Consider the following 14,637-nt stretch of genomic DNA (forward strand, 5'->3'; position numbering starts at 1 on the left):
GTGGGCCAAATGATCCAGCCTCTAGTGTGCTGCTGTACAGTCAATGCAGATCAGTTAGTTGTTTGTACTTAAAGTAAACATATGTCCTGTATGAAAATCTTACAAAAGCTTAGCCTATCACACAAAACCTGTGTAATATAGTATAAAGTCTATTTGGACACTTTAACGAAAAGCATGTTGTTTAAAACCAAAATGTATGGGCTTTGTGTAGTGACAAGTTGGAATGTATGGAAGCATCAAAAGGAACAGAAGCTCAAAAACGACAGATAAACCACAATAAAAATTAAATAAGAAATTCAAAAAACATATCAGACTAACCAAACATAGCTGAGGTTATCACTAAACATGAATCCGAAGTAATATTTAATAATAAAGGGGAAAAATATGGGAGAAATGTGGTGCCACTAGAATGTTTTGTGTTTCCAGAGATTTTGGTCAAATTACAGAGACTCCTGGGTTTCTGAAAAAGTTTCTCTAAAATCTGTGGTGTGATTAAATCCTATTTCATAAAAAAAAAAAGAAACCTACAGAATGTGTGGAAATTTAAACAAAAACATAGTAAGTACAGTACATACAAACATGCAGATTATATTTCCAATTTTTTTAGTTGTGTTGTGTACGGTATTCTATCCCTCTCAGGTCTACAGATACAAGCTCTTTAAGTCCTTATTAAACAAGGCCTCCTCAGGCATAAGCTCTATTTAGTTAGGACACTATCTGATTATCTCAGCACCCTAGCTCTCTGTATTTCTCCACATGCAATCTTTAATGCAGTCTACCTGCAGTGCATACACATAAATCAGAAAGAGGGAAATCATGTGCACTTCTGTAAGCATATTTATCCTTTCATTCAGAGAAGGGAGGACCTGTCTATTATAAGGCTTCATAAACACCTTGAACAAAAGGTCAAACAGATAATCTGCTTCCTCTGTAATAGATTAAGACAGGCGCAATGAGAGACAAAGAAAGAGAGAGACAGAATAAGTGAGGTAGAGAGTTGTGATATAGTTTGGTCAGTTTGATAAGAGTGTGTATTTGTGTGTGTCACCTGTTTGAATCCATGTATCTGAACAGGGTTCAGGCGTAATTATGGTATGCAATAAACTCAACACTCTGAAAGCTGTTCTGTGCTCCGACATCATTTTCTTTACTTCACTGGGGTTCACTGAACCAGGAGGACCCAGAAAGTCCACACATCAAAGAAGAAAAGGAGGAACTCTGGACTGATTTTCAGGGAGAGCAGCTTTAAGTTCTGGAGGAGGAAGAATCTACCAAGTTTCCATTCACTTCTGTCCCTGTGAAAAATGAAGACGATGGAGAGAATTCTCAGTCTTCACACCTTCATGGAGGCAGCAATGTGAGCAGAAAGGCAAAACCTCCATCAAACTGCACAGTAGAACACATGGAATCAAAGTCCAGTCCTCAGAGACTGAAGACAGCGATACTGGTTGGAAGGAGAAACGCACACCTAAGGCAGGTTTTAACACCCTGAATAGTAATGAAATCCATTCAATTGATATAAAATGTAATACTGGCAAGAAATCATTTAGCTGCTCCGACTGTGGTACAATATTTGGCCGAAAGCACCATCTGCAGAACCACATTGGAATCCATACACCATTTGGTTGTGATGTTTGTGGCAAAAGTTTTACACTAAAATGGAATCTCAAGAAACACAAGAGAGTCCATGTAGGAGAGAAACCATTTGGTTGCAATGAGGGGAAAAGCTTTAACCAAGGAATTTGCAAAGAACAAATGTGAGTGAGAAAAATTGTACAGTTGCATGTTTGTAATTTTTCTTTGGATTTGCAGCAGCAGTAAATTGAGTTGTTAAATGTTGAGTATATAATTTGCAAAAATAGCCATTTATACCATCAGTTATAAATATCAACATTTATACGAATCAGGATCAATTGATTATTGATTGGTTATACATTGATTTGTATCTGTATGATAAGAGTTTGGTAATAAGAATACATTAAGTGTCTGATAATTTAACATCTATTCTTGAATTTGGTATTAATGCACGTTACTTTTTATGTGCATATTGTTTTGTTGCAGGTTCTGGGAAGAATGTAAACTTATTTGACACCGTGCAAATTTGTACATGAACAGTTTTGTTGCACGCAGGTACTGCATTGTACATCCTGGTAGTGATTTAAGTTACCACCGCTCGCTCCTCCCCAGCATGAAATTTGAATGCTTTAGATGAGTAATTCCGAACAACCATTAACAAATGCAAGATTTATTGTTACTTTTTTTTTTTTTTTATTAAAATGATGGAAATATACATTATTTTCTACTGTATGTAAACTTGCCACTGTTGGAACAGTTGTTACAAAACCTTAGATATAAGCCATAACTTAACCAGGTGTGAGCTCATGTGCGTGCGTCATAGGTACATGTGTAAACAAATAGCACTCCATCCATCTCCAGCACTAAAAGCTAATATAATTTGAGTGAAAATGACATTGTTAAAATGCTGATGCTAAGTAGTAATGTTTGCAGTTTTACCATCTGTTAACATGTTAACATTTGCTCATTAGCCTTATCAGCAACACAAAGTACAGCTGAACAGGATGGGAATGTTATTAGTTTTGCATGTAGCCTATTTAATTATAAACAAAAGTACTGAAAATATTTAAATAATTCAATTAAAAACCACAAATGTCAAACTAATATATCTGTTCAGGGTCACTGTGGAATAAAGAAAGAATTGGAGCAACCGATGCATGTTTCATTGTACACACAGGCATGTACATGTATTTGTAAGATAGGCTTGAAAAATGTGAACCTATCCTTTATTTTGTCATTGACAAGATCATCTGTCAGCTAATTTCTATTTAGTGTTGCACATCATTCTGTACTGCCATTATTTATTTACTTTTTACGAGTTGTAATGCTGGCATGCAACATGAGATGGCAGCAGAGCCTATATCTTTGATCTGTAGCCATGAAAGTCCTAACACCCCTGGCCCACAGGTGACTTACTTTGCGCCTCAGGACTGCATGGGTACGCACAGAATAATATGACAATCAAAATATACGAAAAAGGTATCTGTTACAAAAGATTATAGACAGATATCCCTATACTCTAGCGGCCATTTATCATTGTGGGAGACGTGTTATGCTGTTAATATATCTGATAGAAAATTTTAAATGAAAAAGCAATGGTGGTACGCATACGAGGATAATCAGTTCATGGTCAGCACAAATAAGATTATGGACAGTTGGAAAGGAAGAAGCTCTGTCTTGTTACCGAAAACTTGACTCAGTGTTTTCAGCATGGAAATATACATTTTTAATTAAATGCTCCTAAAGCTTGCACAACCCAAGGCACAAACAAAAAGTTAAAAAGAGGGAAGGGACTTTTATTAGCAAATCTGTCTTTTATATAATTCTACTTCGTATACTTATGTATCCAATTTCATAACCTTGGTACAAACACATACACTATTCTTAGCTGGTTTAAAACAACTCATCATATCCAAAATTTAAAGAGGTTCTCTTTTTGCATGTCGCAATTCAAATTCAAAACATAAAAAGAAGCATACTATGTCTATTTTTGTCCGTGTTCTATTCTAAGGCATGCAAGCAGGATTTAGTAATAAGCAGCACAGTTAATGGAAAAAATAATTGGTGTTTACTACCGGCGTGGGGCCAGTCTACAGGGATTATTCTATTTTTCAGAATACAAAAGACTAAATAATTTAAATTAGCAAAAAAGAAAAAGAACAGCAAAAAGATATTGCACAGCCAAGAAGTATTTGAATGTTATGGCATGATATTATACCAGCAGTAATCTCAAGTGACTGGGGTTCATCCAGGAAATGTGAGTTCACAAGTGTCTGTGAGTAAATGATTTACTGTTTGCCTGCACGTTCTTGTTAAGAAATGATGTTCTTGTGATGCTCAATGCTTATAAAATTATTTGTAAAAAATGTTCTTTTAGTTAATACGGTGTCCATGTTTAAAATACTTAGATTTTGACTTCATTAATCCCACAGTGGGGAAATTCGGTACCTGTGTGTTTATATACTTCTCAGGATTAAACCTTGATTGCTTAACCAAAACAAGACAACAAAATTAGGTGGTCCAATTGTATTTACTCTCTTAGCTGACAGGTAGCATGTGGTGTGACGCAGTGTAGCCCAGGTCCTTACGTCGTGTGTCTGATCCCTCAAATTAAATAACTTCCTCAAAATTGTGTGAAAAAAAAAAAAAGGTTCGTCCAAATTTAAAGCTCCTTAACCGTTTCCAGTTTGGTGTACACATCAAGACCAGGTCATTTGAAGGCCAAGTTGCCAAGTCTGTCACACTCACTGATGAGGCTGCCAAGTAATACTATGACTAAAATGGATGTTTGGATGTCAAATGTCAAATTTGAGCTGCAGTTAAATGTTTTTAGAACAGATTCAATTTCCTTTTGATTCGTTAGAAGTTTAAAAGTTAATTTTTGACAGATTTTTCAAACCTCACTGGCCTACTTTTCAGGAATAGGAACCTTATTGTATTTCAAAATTCTCCCAAGTATCTCTCCTCCACAGAGCCTAAGGTTTTTAATTTTGGCCTCAGAGTATTTGAGCTGTTACTGAGTGAATCTGAGTACGTTTTCAGGTAAAAAATGTCAAAAGAATAGGGCTTATTAATTAGGACAATAATTTTTTTTTTTGAAAGTCTGAAATAATAATGAACTCATTGCTGATTGATTGTTTGTCAAGAAATGCAAATTACAGAAAATGAAAATGTAGGTTAACTGTAGATTTTAATTTTACTTGTTCTTTGTTTCTTCTCTTGTTGATCCCAAACAGGTTTGAAAGTTTACTTTTGCAAATGGATTCGTGCCTTTTGTACCAGTCTGGCACCATAAACCTCTAACTGGTAATGAATTTTGTCCCAAACTCTCTCTTAAAAACATTTTTGTCATAACAGACATCATCTTTATTTTTATTCATTTTCTTGTTTTGTCTGCAAAATGGCTGAATTACAACCTGCTAAATCAAAAATTCAAAACAGCTACATTTCAGCATCTAACTCCTAAAACTGAAATCAACTAATTCATCCTTGTGGTATTTTTGTCACAGATATTTTGTAGTTAAAATATAATTTAGTTTTAAGCCATGAATAAATCCTGTGTCCATGTGGCAATATTTGTCTTTTAACAGGCTGCGCATCAGAAAACAAATCTCAAGTGTCTGATGTTACCTACACCTCAGACAGGACATGTCATTAGTCAGCTAAAAGAATTCTCAATCTTTATTGTATGATGGTATTTTCTTCAATCTAGCAAAAATCCCAGTAAAGGTCTCCATGGCTGGATAAGACTCCTCCAAATTCACATGTTTTGTCTAGAAGAAACTCTCTAAAATGTTAGACCAATTAATAGAAATCCTCTACGTCTTGTATGATTTGTGCACATTCAGATAGTGCCAGCTCTGGTATGCGTGTGCCTGTTTCACTTTGCTACCAATCAGTTACATAAAAGGTCTATTTGTTTTTATCGTAAATCTTAGGCAGGTTTGAACGTAGAAACCAGATTACGGTAAGGTTTTCAACCCAACAGGATTACGTCTAGATTTAAGCACCTTATTTAGTTACAAGCAATGAAAATCAGCCGTAAGCTTGTCTGTGGTACTCGTATATAAAGGCAGCCTCTGACACAAGACCCGATCTGGAGGATAACCACGAACAAGAGCTTGAATTTTAATCACTATCGGTACTTTGACTCAAAACAGGTAAAATGCTGAAATTTATTACATTATAAGACAATTTCTTTAAATAGTAATGATCAGAAGGTGTTATTTTATGCTTCAACTGCTGAAATGAGAGACTTTATAATTATGATACAGTTTGAACTAGTAATGACTTCATGTCAAAGATATATCAAACGTATATTATTGTCTATGTGACATTTTTCTGGGCTTACGTTTTGGAATTGACAATTTGAAAACACTGCATTGTTTCACCCCAGCATAACTTCATATCTATATCAGTCAGATTGTGCTGCTGTTTTCTTAATCTTGTGTTAAATGGTACAACATATTGATGCTACATTTATAATATCAGTACACCAGACATCAGCGAGGCCGAAACAACCACAAACAAAAATACGACCACAAGTACTTTGGTCCTGATTCTGAGGCTGCTATGAAAACATTGATTTGAATGTTCATTACAGAATGGGATCCTCTAAACTGGCCCTGCTGCTGCTCTTTGTGTCCTGCATAGAGCGCTGCCTGTCTGCCTCCTGTATTGTCAATAGCTTCTCAGTCAAAAAGGACTTTGACCCCGACAGGGTGAGTGAATTCAAACGACAGAAATAGCACACTTGTTGGAAAATAAAAAGAATGTTTACAACAATTTCTGACTTTCATCCTCCTTTTCCTTTCCCTTGCAGTATACAGGGAGGTGGTATGCACTGCAGAAGAAAGACCCAGAAGGCCTGTTCCTGCAGGACAATATCTCAGTTGAGTACATCATTGATGATGATGGCTCCTTGACTGCTTCTTCTAAGGGACGTGTCACTCTGTTTGGGTAAGTAAGAAAAGCCGGATTGGGATTATTTTTTGCACTCACATGAATGGCATCTATCCTCTCTGCCTTATTTCACCCATGGTCTCTGTAAATAAAAACTATAGAACCGTCTTAAACCAAAGCAAAACCAACTAAGCTCACCCCTTCTTAAAAGCCCTTTTGCTGAGAACAAACATTGGCCACAAAGACCTTCTTGATTTGGGGAAGTAAGGGCCGCTCACATATTCAGTTTCCTGGGTCAGAAGTTTAGAGAGGTGTTCAGCTCTACCTGAAGATTTCGGGTTGAAACAGGTAGACTTTGTTAAAGAAAATGCTGAACAGCATTAGCAACAAACTGGATTTTCCCTGGATTAGGAAGGATCAGGAATAAATGCAGGTTGGAGAGGAGGGTTGTTACACAGGAATGTACAATTGAATGCATTTTACAAACAAACAGAAAGACAACTGATTTCAGTGGCCATGATATGGACAGAAAACAATCAAACTGAAATATACGTATGCATTTGCCCACCATTTCTAAGATGTACTCGTAACAATTATCGGTAATTACTAGAAAAAGTGAATTATGGGGAGACAAGGAATTTTTTTGCATTTCTTTTGCCCTCTGTAAAAATTCCAACATGTGTTTGTATCATAATTTTGCAGCTTCTGGGTTGTGTGTGCCTACATGGCCGCCCAGTACTCCATCCCTGATCATAACACCCCTGGCAAGATGTTCATGGACTATCAGGGACTGGCCAGCTACTTGTCCAGTGGAAGTCAGTTCTGCACACCTTCACCCACCTGCACATCCTTCTTCTATCCCCTCATTCCTCCTCAACCCTCTCCCTTTTATTTTGAACCAGGTGACAACTACTGGGTGATTGACACAGACTACGACAACTACGCCATCACCTATGCCTGCCGCACTCTGAAAAACGATGGAAGCTGCGAGGACGGCTACTCAATCGTCTTCTCCAGGAACCGCCGTGGCCTGCCTCCGTCCTTCCAGCGCATCGTCCGCCAGAAACAGGAAGAGATCTGCTTGGCTGGAGAGTTTCAGCCTGTGCTGCAGTCTGGAGCCTGCTAAACAGAGAGGAAACAAAAGATGGAGAGAGGGATGTGTGCAGCAGCTGGCTGAAGAGCAGGAATAATGAGAGTGTGCATGTGAGGAAGTGTGAAAAGTGCAAAACAGTGACAGGAGTAAAAAAAAAAAAAAAAAATAAATAAAATGAAAGCTGGTGTTTCTTATACCCACTTCCTCCTGTTTCACTCACTGTCTGTCTGACAAATGGAAATGTTGCAGTGGACTTTTGGTTGAACATGAAACTGAATTAAATATTTTTCTAAACAAATATCTGTGAAAATTGTCCTTCTTTCTGCTGTTCTGAAATTTGTACCAAAAAGTTCCCATTCACTTTACAAGCCCGTTTACAGATCGATGAAAGAAGCCAACTAAACTATAAGCAAAACAACACAAAAACTATTTGTCTGCAGTTCAGACTTGAAAACATGCTAACATGCTGTACTTTGTTCATGCAAGTGGCTGTAATCCCTTCTAAACCCGAGAAAATGCAGCCAAAGCCAACACGGTCCACGCTGAGCGGTAATGGGCTTACAGGTGGTCTGAAGTTTTGAGATTTTAGTCCTATTATACCAACTCAACTGTAAGGCCACTTACGGTGCTCTCCAGGGTCCGGGATCAAACTGGGAGCATTCTGAAACCACGTCTTGTTTGGATTGCAAAAACATGGCTTTGTGCTCACAACAGAACCATGATGCTCAGATGCTCTAGTTCATGTCAGCCTTCCTTTTTGTAAAGTTACATCCCTAAACAGGTGAAATGCTTCAGGGAAGGCACCGTTTGTTTCTGTAGCTGGTGTGTAATCCTGTTAATGTTATGCAACAATATAAAAAAACAACAACAACATAAAACGTTATTACACAGTGTACAGTAAAGTATCTGAAGCATGCTGAATTGATTATTAAAGATGTATCCATTACTTAACATGTTATATCGTTCAATCTCTAATATTTTGTTGTTTGTTCTTGATCGGGTTTGTTGTAGAAGCCATCAAACTAAAAAAGTGGCAACATGTGTGACAAAGGGTCAACAGTGGATCTTACATATTGTCTGTGAGTCATGACACTGGTTGGAAGGACAGTGTGAACTCAAGTTATTCTGTTTGTAAACTAGCTTAACTCTGAAAGGATCAGCTGTTTGACCTTACTGGGAATCAGATCACTTGTAATTCTCTACAAAAACTGCTGAACCCTAACAGTGTTTTATACTACTGGTGTTATGAGGCCTATGCGTTAAATGTCTTTGATCCTTGGGCATCTGTTTTTCATGGATTTTATTCAGAACTTGAGTGAACTGTGCAAAATACTTAGAACCAGGGGTCAGTTTGAAGGAAAAAAAAGAAATGAGGAAACCCAGACTGTTTATGCATTAACAGGCAACAAGTGTGAGGTAATAATATAAGTAGATTTATGTGCTTGAGTTTGATGAGGTTCAAACACCAAAATCTCATACCATAAACTACGGGATTAGTTATCATGAAGTCTTCCCCTACTGCAGCCTTACAAAGTGACAGACAAAAACTTCACTCATTATTCAAAGTGTAAGACATTTTTTGTTGAATTTATATCTGGTATTTTCTATCAGTCTGGGACTCCACTCAGACTGACACATTTATGGAATTAAGATAACCCGCTCTTCACAGCACAGTGGGTTTTATTATCAGACTTATTCATTTAAAAATATATAAACTTGTAACTTGTGGATGTTTGAGATTTGTATTTTATTTTCTAATTGCTAAAATGGCATCTGTCCACTAGAGGGCAGTCAAACCACACCTAAGATTGTACACGGAGCTTAAGGACTTGCAGCTTCTGATTATTTCATAAAGTATTGGTTATTTTATTAATAGTCAGTCATTTTCTAATGTTTTGAGATTCTTGCTTTGATACCATATTAGTTGAATGAGCTGATCACAAACTAAATTTTTATTTTTGGACGGAGAAACTGCTAAATATTTCGAATAGATCTCCAATCAGGTGCTCACTGATCACTTTTGTTTCAAGTATTTTTTTTTATTTTTTTACTTTATATTATATGTCTTCAGAATTAAAACTTTTAAAAAATAATGCCATTTTTTGCTGGCTCTTTTGGTGCACTGACTGAACTGCTGCTGCCTCTACATGGTAGACATCGTCACACAATCTAAAGCAAACAACGGCTTCCAGGCAGACTACTGAATGTTTGAGTAACCCACACTGTTTTCAGTGTTGGTGGATAAACGCTGCTGCCACTTAAAAATCAACTCCATCCCTCAGAAAATGGAATAAACATAGTCGTATTTAGGTGGAATTTCTCAGAGAAAGTTTAGAAAATGCAAATCATAGCAGCGTAACAGAGGGATGGTTGGTCAGTCACATAACAGAAGCTGGACCCAGTTCAGCAGATTTCAATTTTGGACATTTCTCATGAAATTACTTCAGTTTTGTGTAGGGATCCTTTAAAATGCTGCCTAAACACAAAGTCTGTACTTGGAGAATATCTGGAGGTGTGCTTGTTGTTGAAACAATCACCAGACCGCTTAATCCAAATATCTGCGCGTGTACCGGTCTCTCTCTGGGTTTCTGTCTTTATATAAGGAGGAGAAAAAAACCAGTAAAAAGATCAACATGACGTGTAAAAGATAGAAATAACTTCTGCAAACACAACAACAGTATATTCTAATCCAAGTTGGGCAACCAGCTGGGACACACACTGACCTGTAATGTACTGTGCGAACTACATTAAAAAATATCTTATTAAGCAAACTGTTGAGAAACGTGTTTATGAAAACAAATGGTTCACACTTTATCATACAGGTCCTTCAGTTGGGTTTTTTGGGGGGTTTTTTTTGGAGAGAAACCGACATGTACCGTAACTGTAATTAGAATTGTCTTCCTGTGTGGTTGTAAAAGGAAGATACGTGTAGATTAGTCAGCAACAGGGAGACAAGTTTTTTTTTACACTGTAGATAAATATTTACTTGGGTTACCAAATACATGCAACTTGTGCAGTTCCTTCCAGGAATAAACACCTAGAAGCTAACTGTTATACCACAGCATCGTTATGTACCAATCTCTCTAAATGTAAATACGAATTTTATTCTGTCTCAGCCTTCATAGTTTCTCTTCAACAATGTGATGATTCAGTATGTTCCCAGTGCAGTTTTCCTTGCTTTAGGAATGAATATCTGTATCTTGCACTGTAATAAACAGCAGGAAAATTCATAAAGCATGTTGATGAAGATGAAAAACAAGAGGTTCAAAATGTCCACATCATCGTCAGGTTCTATTAAAATGTTAAGTTTTAGGACCTGGTAAAAGATGACATGAAGACATATGTTTCCTGCAGTATAGTTGATATATCTTAATCATAATTACAGAAAGAAAAACAGATTGTATGTCATGCATTGGATTTTCATTAGACAATTCTTTCCACTTGAGGGAATGTCTCCGGAGGGTACAAAGGCCATCATCATTTTCTGACTCTATATCAGGCATCAGTCAGTTAAAGCTAAATGTGAAAGACTTTAAACTAATACAGTGCATCCGGAAAGTATTCACAGTGCTTCACTTTTTCCACATTTTGTTATGTTACAGCCTTATTCCAAAAAAAAAAAAATTCTTCAAAATTCTACACACAATACCCCATAATGATAACGTGAAAAAAGTTTTTCAAATTTGTTCAAATCTATTAAAAATAAAAAACGTAAAAATCACATGTACATAAGTATTCACAGCCTTTACCATGACACTCAAAATTGATCTCAGGTGCATCCTGTTTCCACTGATCATCCTTGAGATGTTTCTACAACTTGATTGGAGTCCACCTGGTAAATTCAGTTGATTGGACATGATTTGGAAAGACACACACCGTCTATATAAGGTCCCACAGTTGACATGTCAGAGCACAAACCAAGCCATGAAGTCCAAAGAATTGTCTGTAGACCTCCGAGACAGGGACAGATCTGGGGAAGGGTACAAAAAAATGTCTGCAGCATTGAAGGTCCCAATGAGCACAGTGGCCTCCATCATCCGTAAATGGAAGAAGTTTGGAACCACCAGGACTCTTCCTAGAGTCGGCCGCCCGGCCAAACTGAGCGATCGGGGGAGAAGGGCCTTAGTCAGGGAGGTGACCAAGAACCCGATGGTCACTCTGGCAGAGCTCCAACGTTGCTCTGTGAAGAGAGGAGAACCTTCCAGAAGGACAACCATCTCTGCAGCATCCACCAAGCAGGCCTGTATGGTAGAGTGGCCAGACGGAAGCCACTCCTCAGTAAAAGGCACATGACAGCCCACCTGGAGTTTACCAAAAGGCACCTGAAGGACTTGTCAGACCATGAGAAACAAAATTCTCTGGTCTGATGAAACAAAGATTGAACTCTTTGGCCTGAATGCCAAAGCTCATCACCTGGCCAATACCATCCCTACACTGAAGCATGGTGGTGGCAGCATCATGCTGTGGGGATGTTTTTCAGTGGCAGGAACTAGGAGACTAGTCGGGTTCGAGGGAAAGATGAATACAGTAATGTACAGAGATATCGTTGATGAAAACCTTCTCCAGAGATCTCTGGACCTCAGACTGGGGCGAAGGTTCATCTTCCAACAGGACAACGACCTGAAGGACACAGCCAAGATAACAAAGGAGTGGCTTCGGGACAACTCTGTGAATGCCTTTGAGAGGCCCAGGCAGAGCCCAGACTTGAACCCGATTGAACATCTCTGGAGAGACCTCAAAATGGCTCGGGGGAAAAAAAAAATTTGTTTATATTTTCGTTCTTTATTTTTCATAGATTTGCAAAAAATTTAAACAAACTTTTTTCACTTTGTCATTATGGGGTATTGTGTGTAGAATTTTGAGGGAAAAAATTATTTAATCCATTTTGGAGTAAGGCTGTAACATAACAAAATGTGGAAAAAGTGAAGCGCTGTGAATACTTTCCGGATGCACTAAGTGCTGCTGTATACTAGTTAAATTTCTGTTATGATCATGTGGCACCAGTGTTAGACATGTCGCTGTTTGGCTCATCAGACTTTCTGTCTGTCGTTTTACGACTTTGAGCTGTCCGATGGAGAATCTGCCGGGAGGTCTTGACAAATCTGTCTGACTGCTGTGTAAACAGGCCTTTGTCACGTTTTCAGTGGCACAAGGGGCTCATGATGGCTGAACCTGAGGCTCTGACTGGAGTCAGTAGGGTTCATGTTTAAGGCACTATTTTCTGTCCATAACAGTCTGATGAACTCTTAAGAATCTCGTTTTGAAACCACCCATTTTTGAAAACACTCCTGGACTGCATGTTCGTAGAGTGATTTCAGGTGGCCTGTTGCTATTGTGCTGTGGTATGTTTTGGCAGTCAATTTTTTTTTTTTTGGGTCATATTTTCTCTGCAAACAACAAAATGTTTAAAAAATAAATAATGGGGGAAAAAAACCTGCTTGGTAGAAACTGTGGAGAGTTGTTGCCTCAGATGGTCTGTATAATAGAATGGCTCTTGTTGTGATGTCTTAACGTGGATAAGTCTAGAAACAGGCGATCAATGTCGCCATAACTGGAAAATTTCCAAGCCATTAAATTAAATTGATGTTCTCATCAAAGTGAACTTGATCTCAACTAAAGTGGAGTCCTTCATGTGGGCTGTTATATAATACAAATATGCATTTTATACTTCAAAGTAAAATTTGGGACATTCCTTTCATCATCAGTTCATTTGGTTTTCTCTTTGCTTTTGATTTTTGGAGTAAGGTGTCCCCACTCCAAATTATAGGGTTGATAAAGATCAGTGGTTTTTTTTGTCATGACAGACAAAGTGTCTACTCAGGTTGGAGGATGGGTTTATTGAGGGATTATCAGAGTGGAGAAGAAAAAATAAAAATATTAAAAATCACTCAAAGCTTAATTGGACAACTCACTGCTTAGCCTGTGTGTATAAAAACTCAACACACTCAAGCTGACTGCTGTCTGAGATTTTCTAGCTGATGAGACATTACTTCACAGCTAAACTCAACAACAACAGAGGTATCCGCCCACATAATAACTGTGGGGAGTCTTCACATGTCTGCAACTGCACTAATTATAAAGCAGCTGTTTCAACTCTTTTAATGTCTGTTTTCTTCTTGTATCACTCTCCATGTATTTTAGTTAATTTGATTTTCCCCAACAACTTTAATTTACATGATTCATTAGAGAAAATCAAGTTATGTGATAATCAAACAACAAAGCATGACAAAATGAAGTGCAACTTGTTGAATTAGTTGGCAAGAAGAAATTTGTGTGAATACAATGTGTCAAACTAAAGTTCCTTTGCTCTATTTCAGCTCAATTCAAATGCATATCATAAATGAATTCTGTAAATAAAGGCTGCTGTAAAAAATGACAACTAACCCTTGTGTTTTTGTGTATTTATTGGCAAAATGAATGATAATGAATCTTGTTGACCTCTTTTTTTCCCCCTCTGTTGCCACCATGAGATTCAGATTTTAGTTTTTTAGTGACATCACAAGTGTTAGATGTATTATCACATTTTATGAAGCCATTCATCTCCCCTTCAGAATGAATGGTTTTGACTTCGGTTCTCCTAAGGTGTAATGTAAGATTTGGGTCTCATTTTGTAATACTACTTTGTATGTTAATATGTGTTCGAAGTGTTACTAGCCCGGAAAGGGAGAGAGTCAACGAGACCCGTGTAGGCAGGTGAGGGTGTCTGGTAGACTGGCACACAGGTAGGACTGCGGGAGGCAGGAGACAGACTGGGGATCAGAACCTGAATTGCAGAACAAGCAAACAGACTTACTGAACTGCAACATGGTACCAGGTGAGATGATCGGACTGACTGATGCAGGTGGAGTGCAGGACCGGGGTTCATATACTGCCAGATGGTGATTACTGGAATGAGAACGAGCTGTGCCAGCTGAAAGAGGTGTGGTAGTGGGAGGTGACTGGCAGTGGAATGAATCCATACCCTCCAGACACAGACCAAAACATATAGAACACATGACAGACAAAAACAAACAGGGGAGAAGACAGGAAACATGAGGAAAAGAGTGATCGGGGAAAACAGAGGGGAC

General features: G+C 37.9%; 2 protein-coding genes across 2 annotated transcripts in view; one reads left to right on the forward strand and one right to left on the reverse strand.

Moving 5' to 3' along the window:
* The window catches only part of lhx6a (LIM homeobox 6a), a 243,623-nt gene that overhangs the window by 151,450 nt on the left and 77,536 nt on the right, over positions 1-14,637 (reverse strand). The gene's annotated exons all lie outside the window — the stretch shown is intronic.
* On the forward strand, positions 6,180-7,603 carry rbp4l (retinol binding protein 4, like). The gene is made up of 4 exons (XM_069706979.1): positions 6,180-6,296; positions 6,398-6,534; positions 7,180-7,292; positions 7,380-7,603. The coding sequence occupies exons 1-4, from the start codon at positions 6,180-6,182 to the stop codon at positions 7,601-7,603; spliced, it is 591 nt and encodes a 196-aa protein (XP_069563080.1).

Source organism: Brachyistius frenatus, unplaced genomic scaffold, assembly GCF_029030835.1.
Source record: "Brachyistius frenatus isolate BFR_SWC_R1_liver_20210118 unplaced genomic scaffold, ASM2903083v1 Contig_3, whole genome shotgun sequence".
Taxonomy (NCBI): Eukaryota; Metazoa; Chordata; class Actinopteri; family Embiotocidae; genus Brachyistius; species Brachyistius frenatus.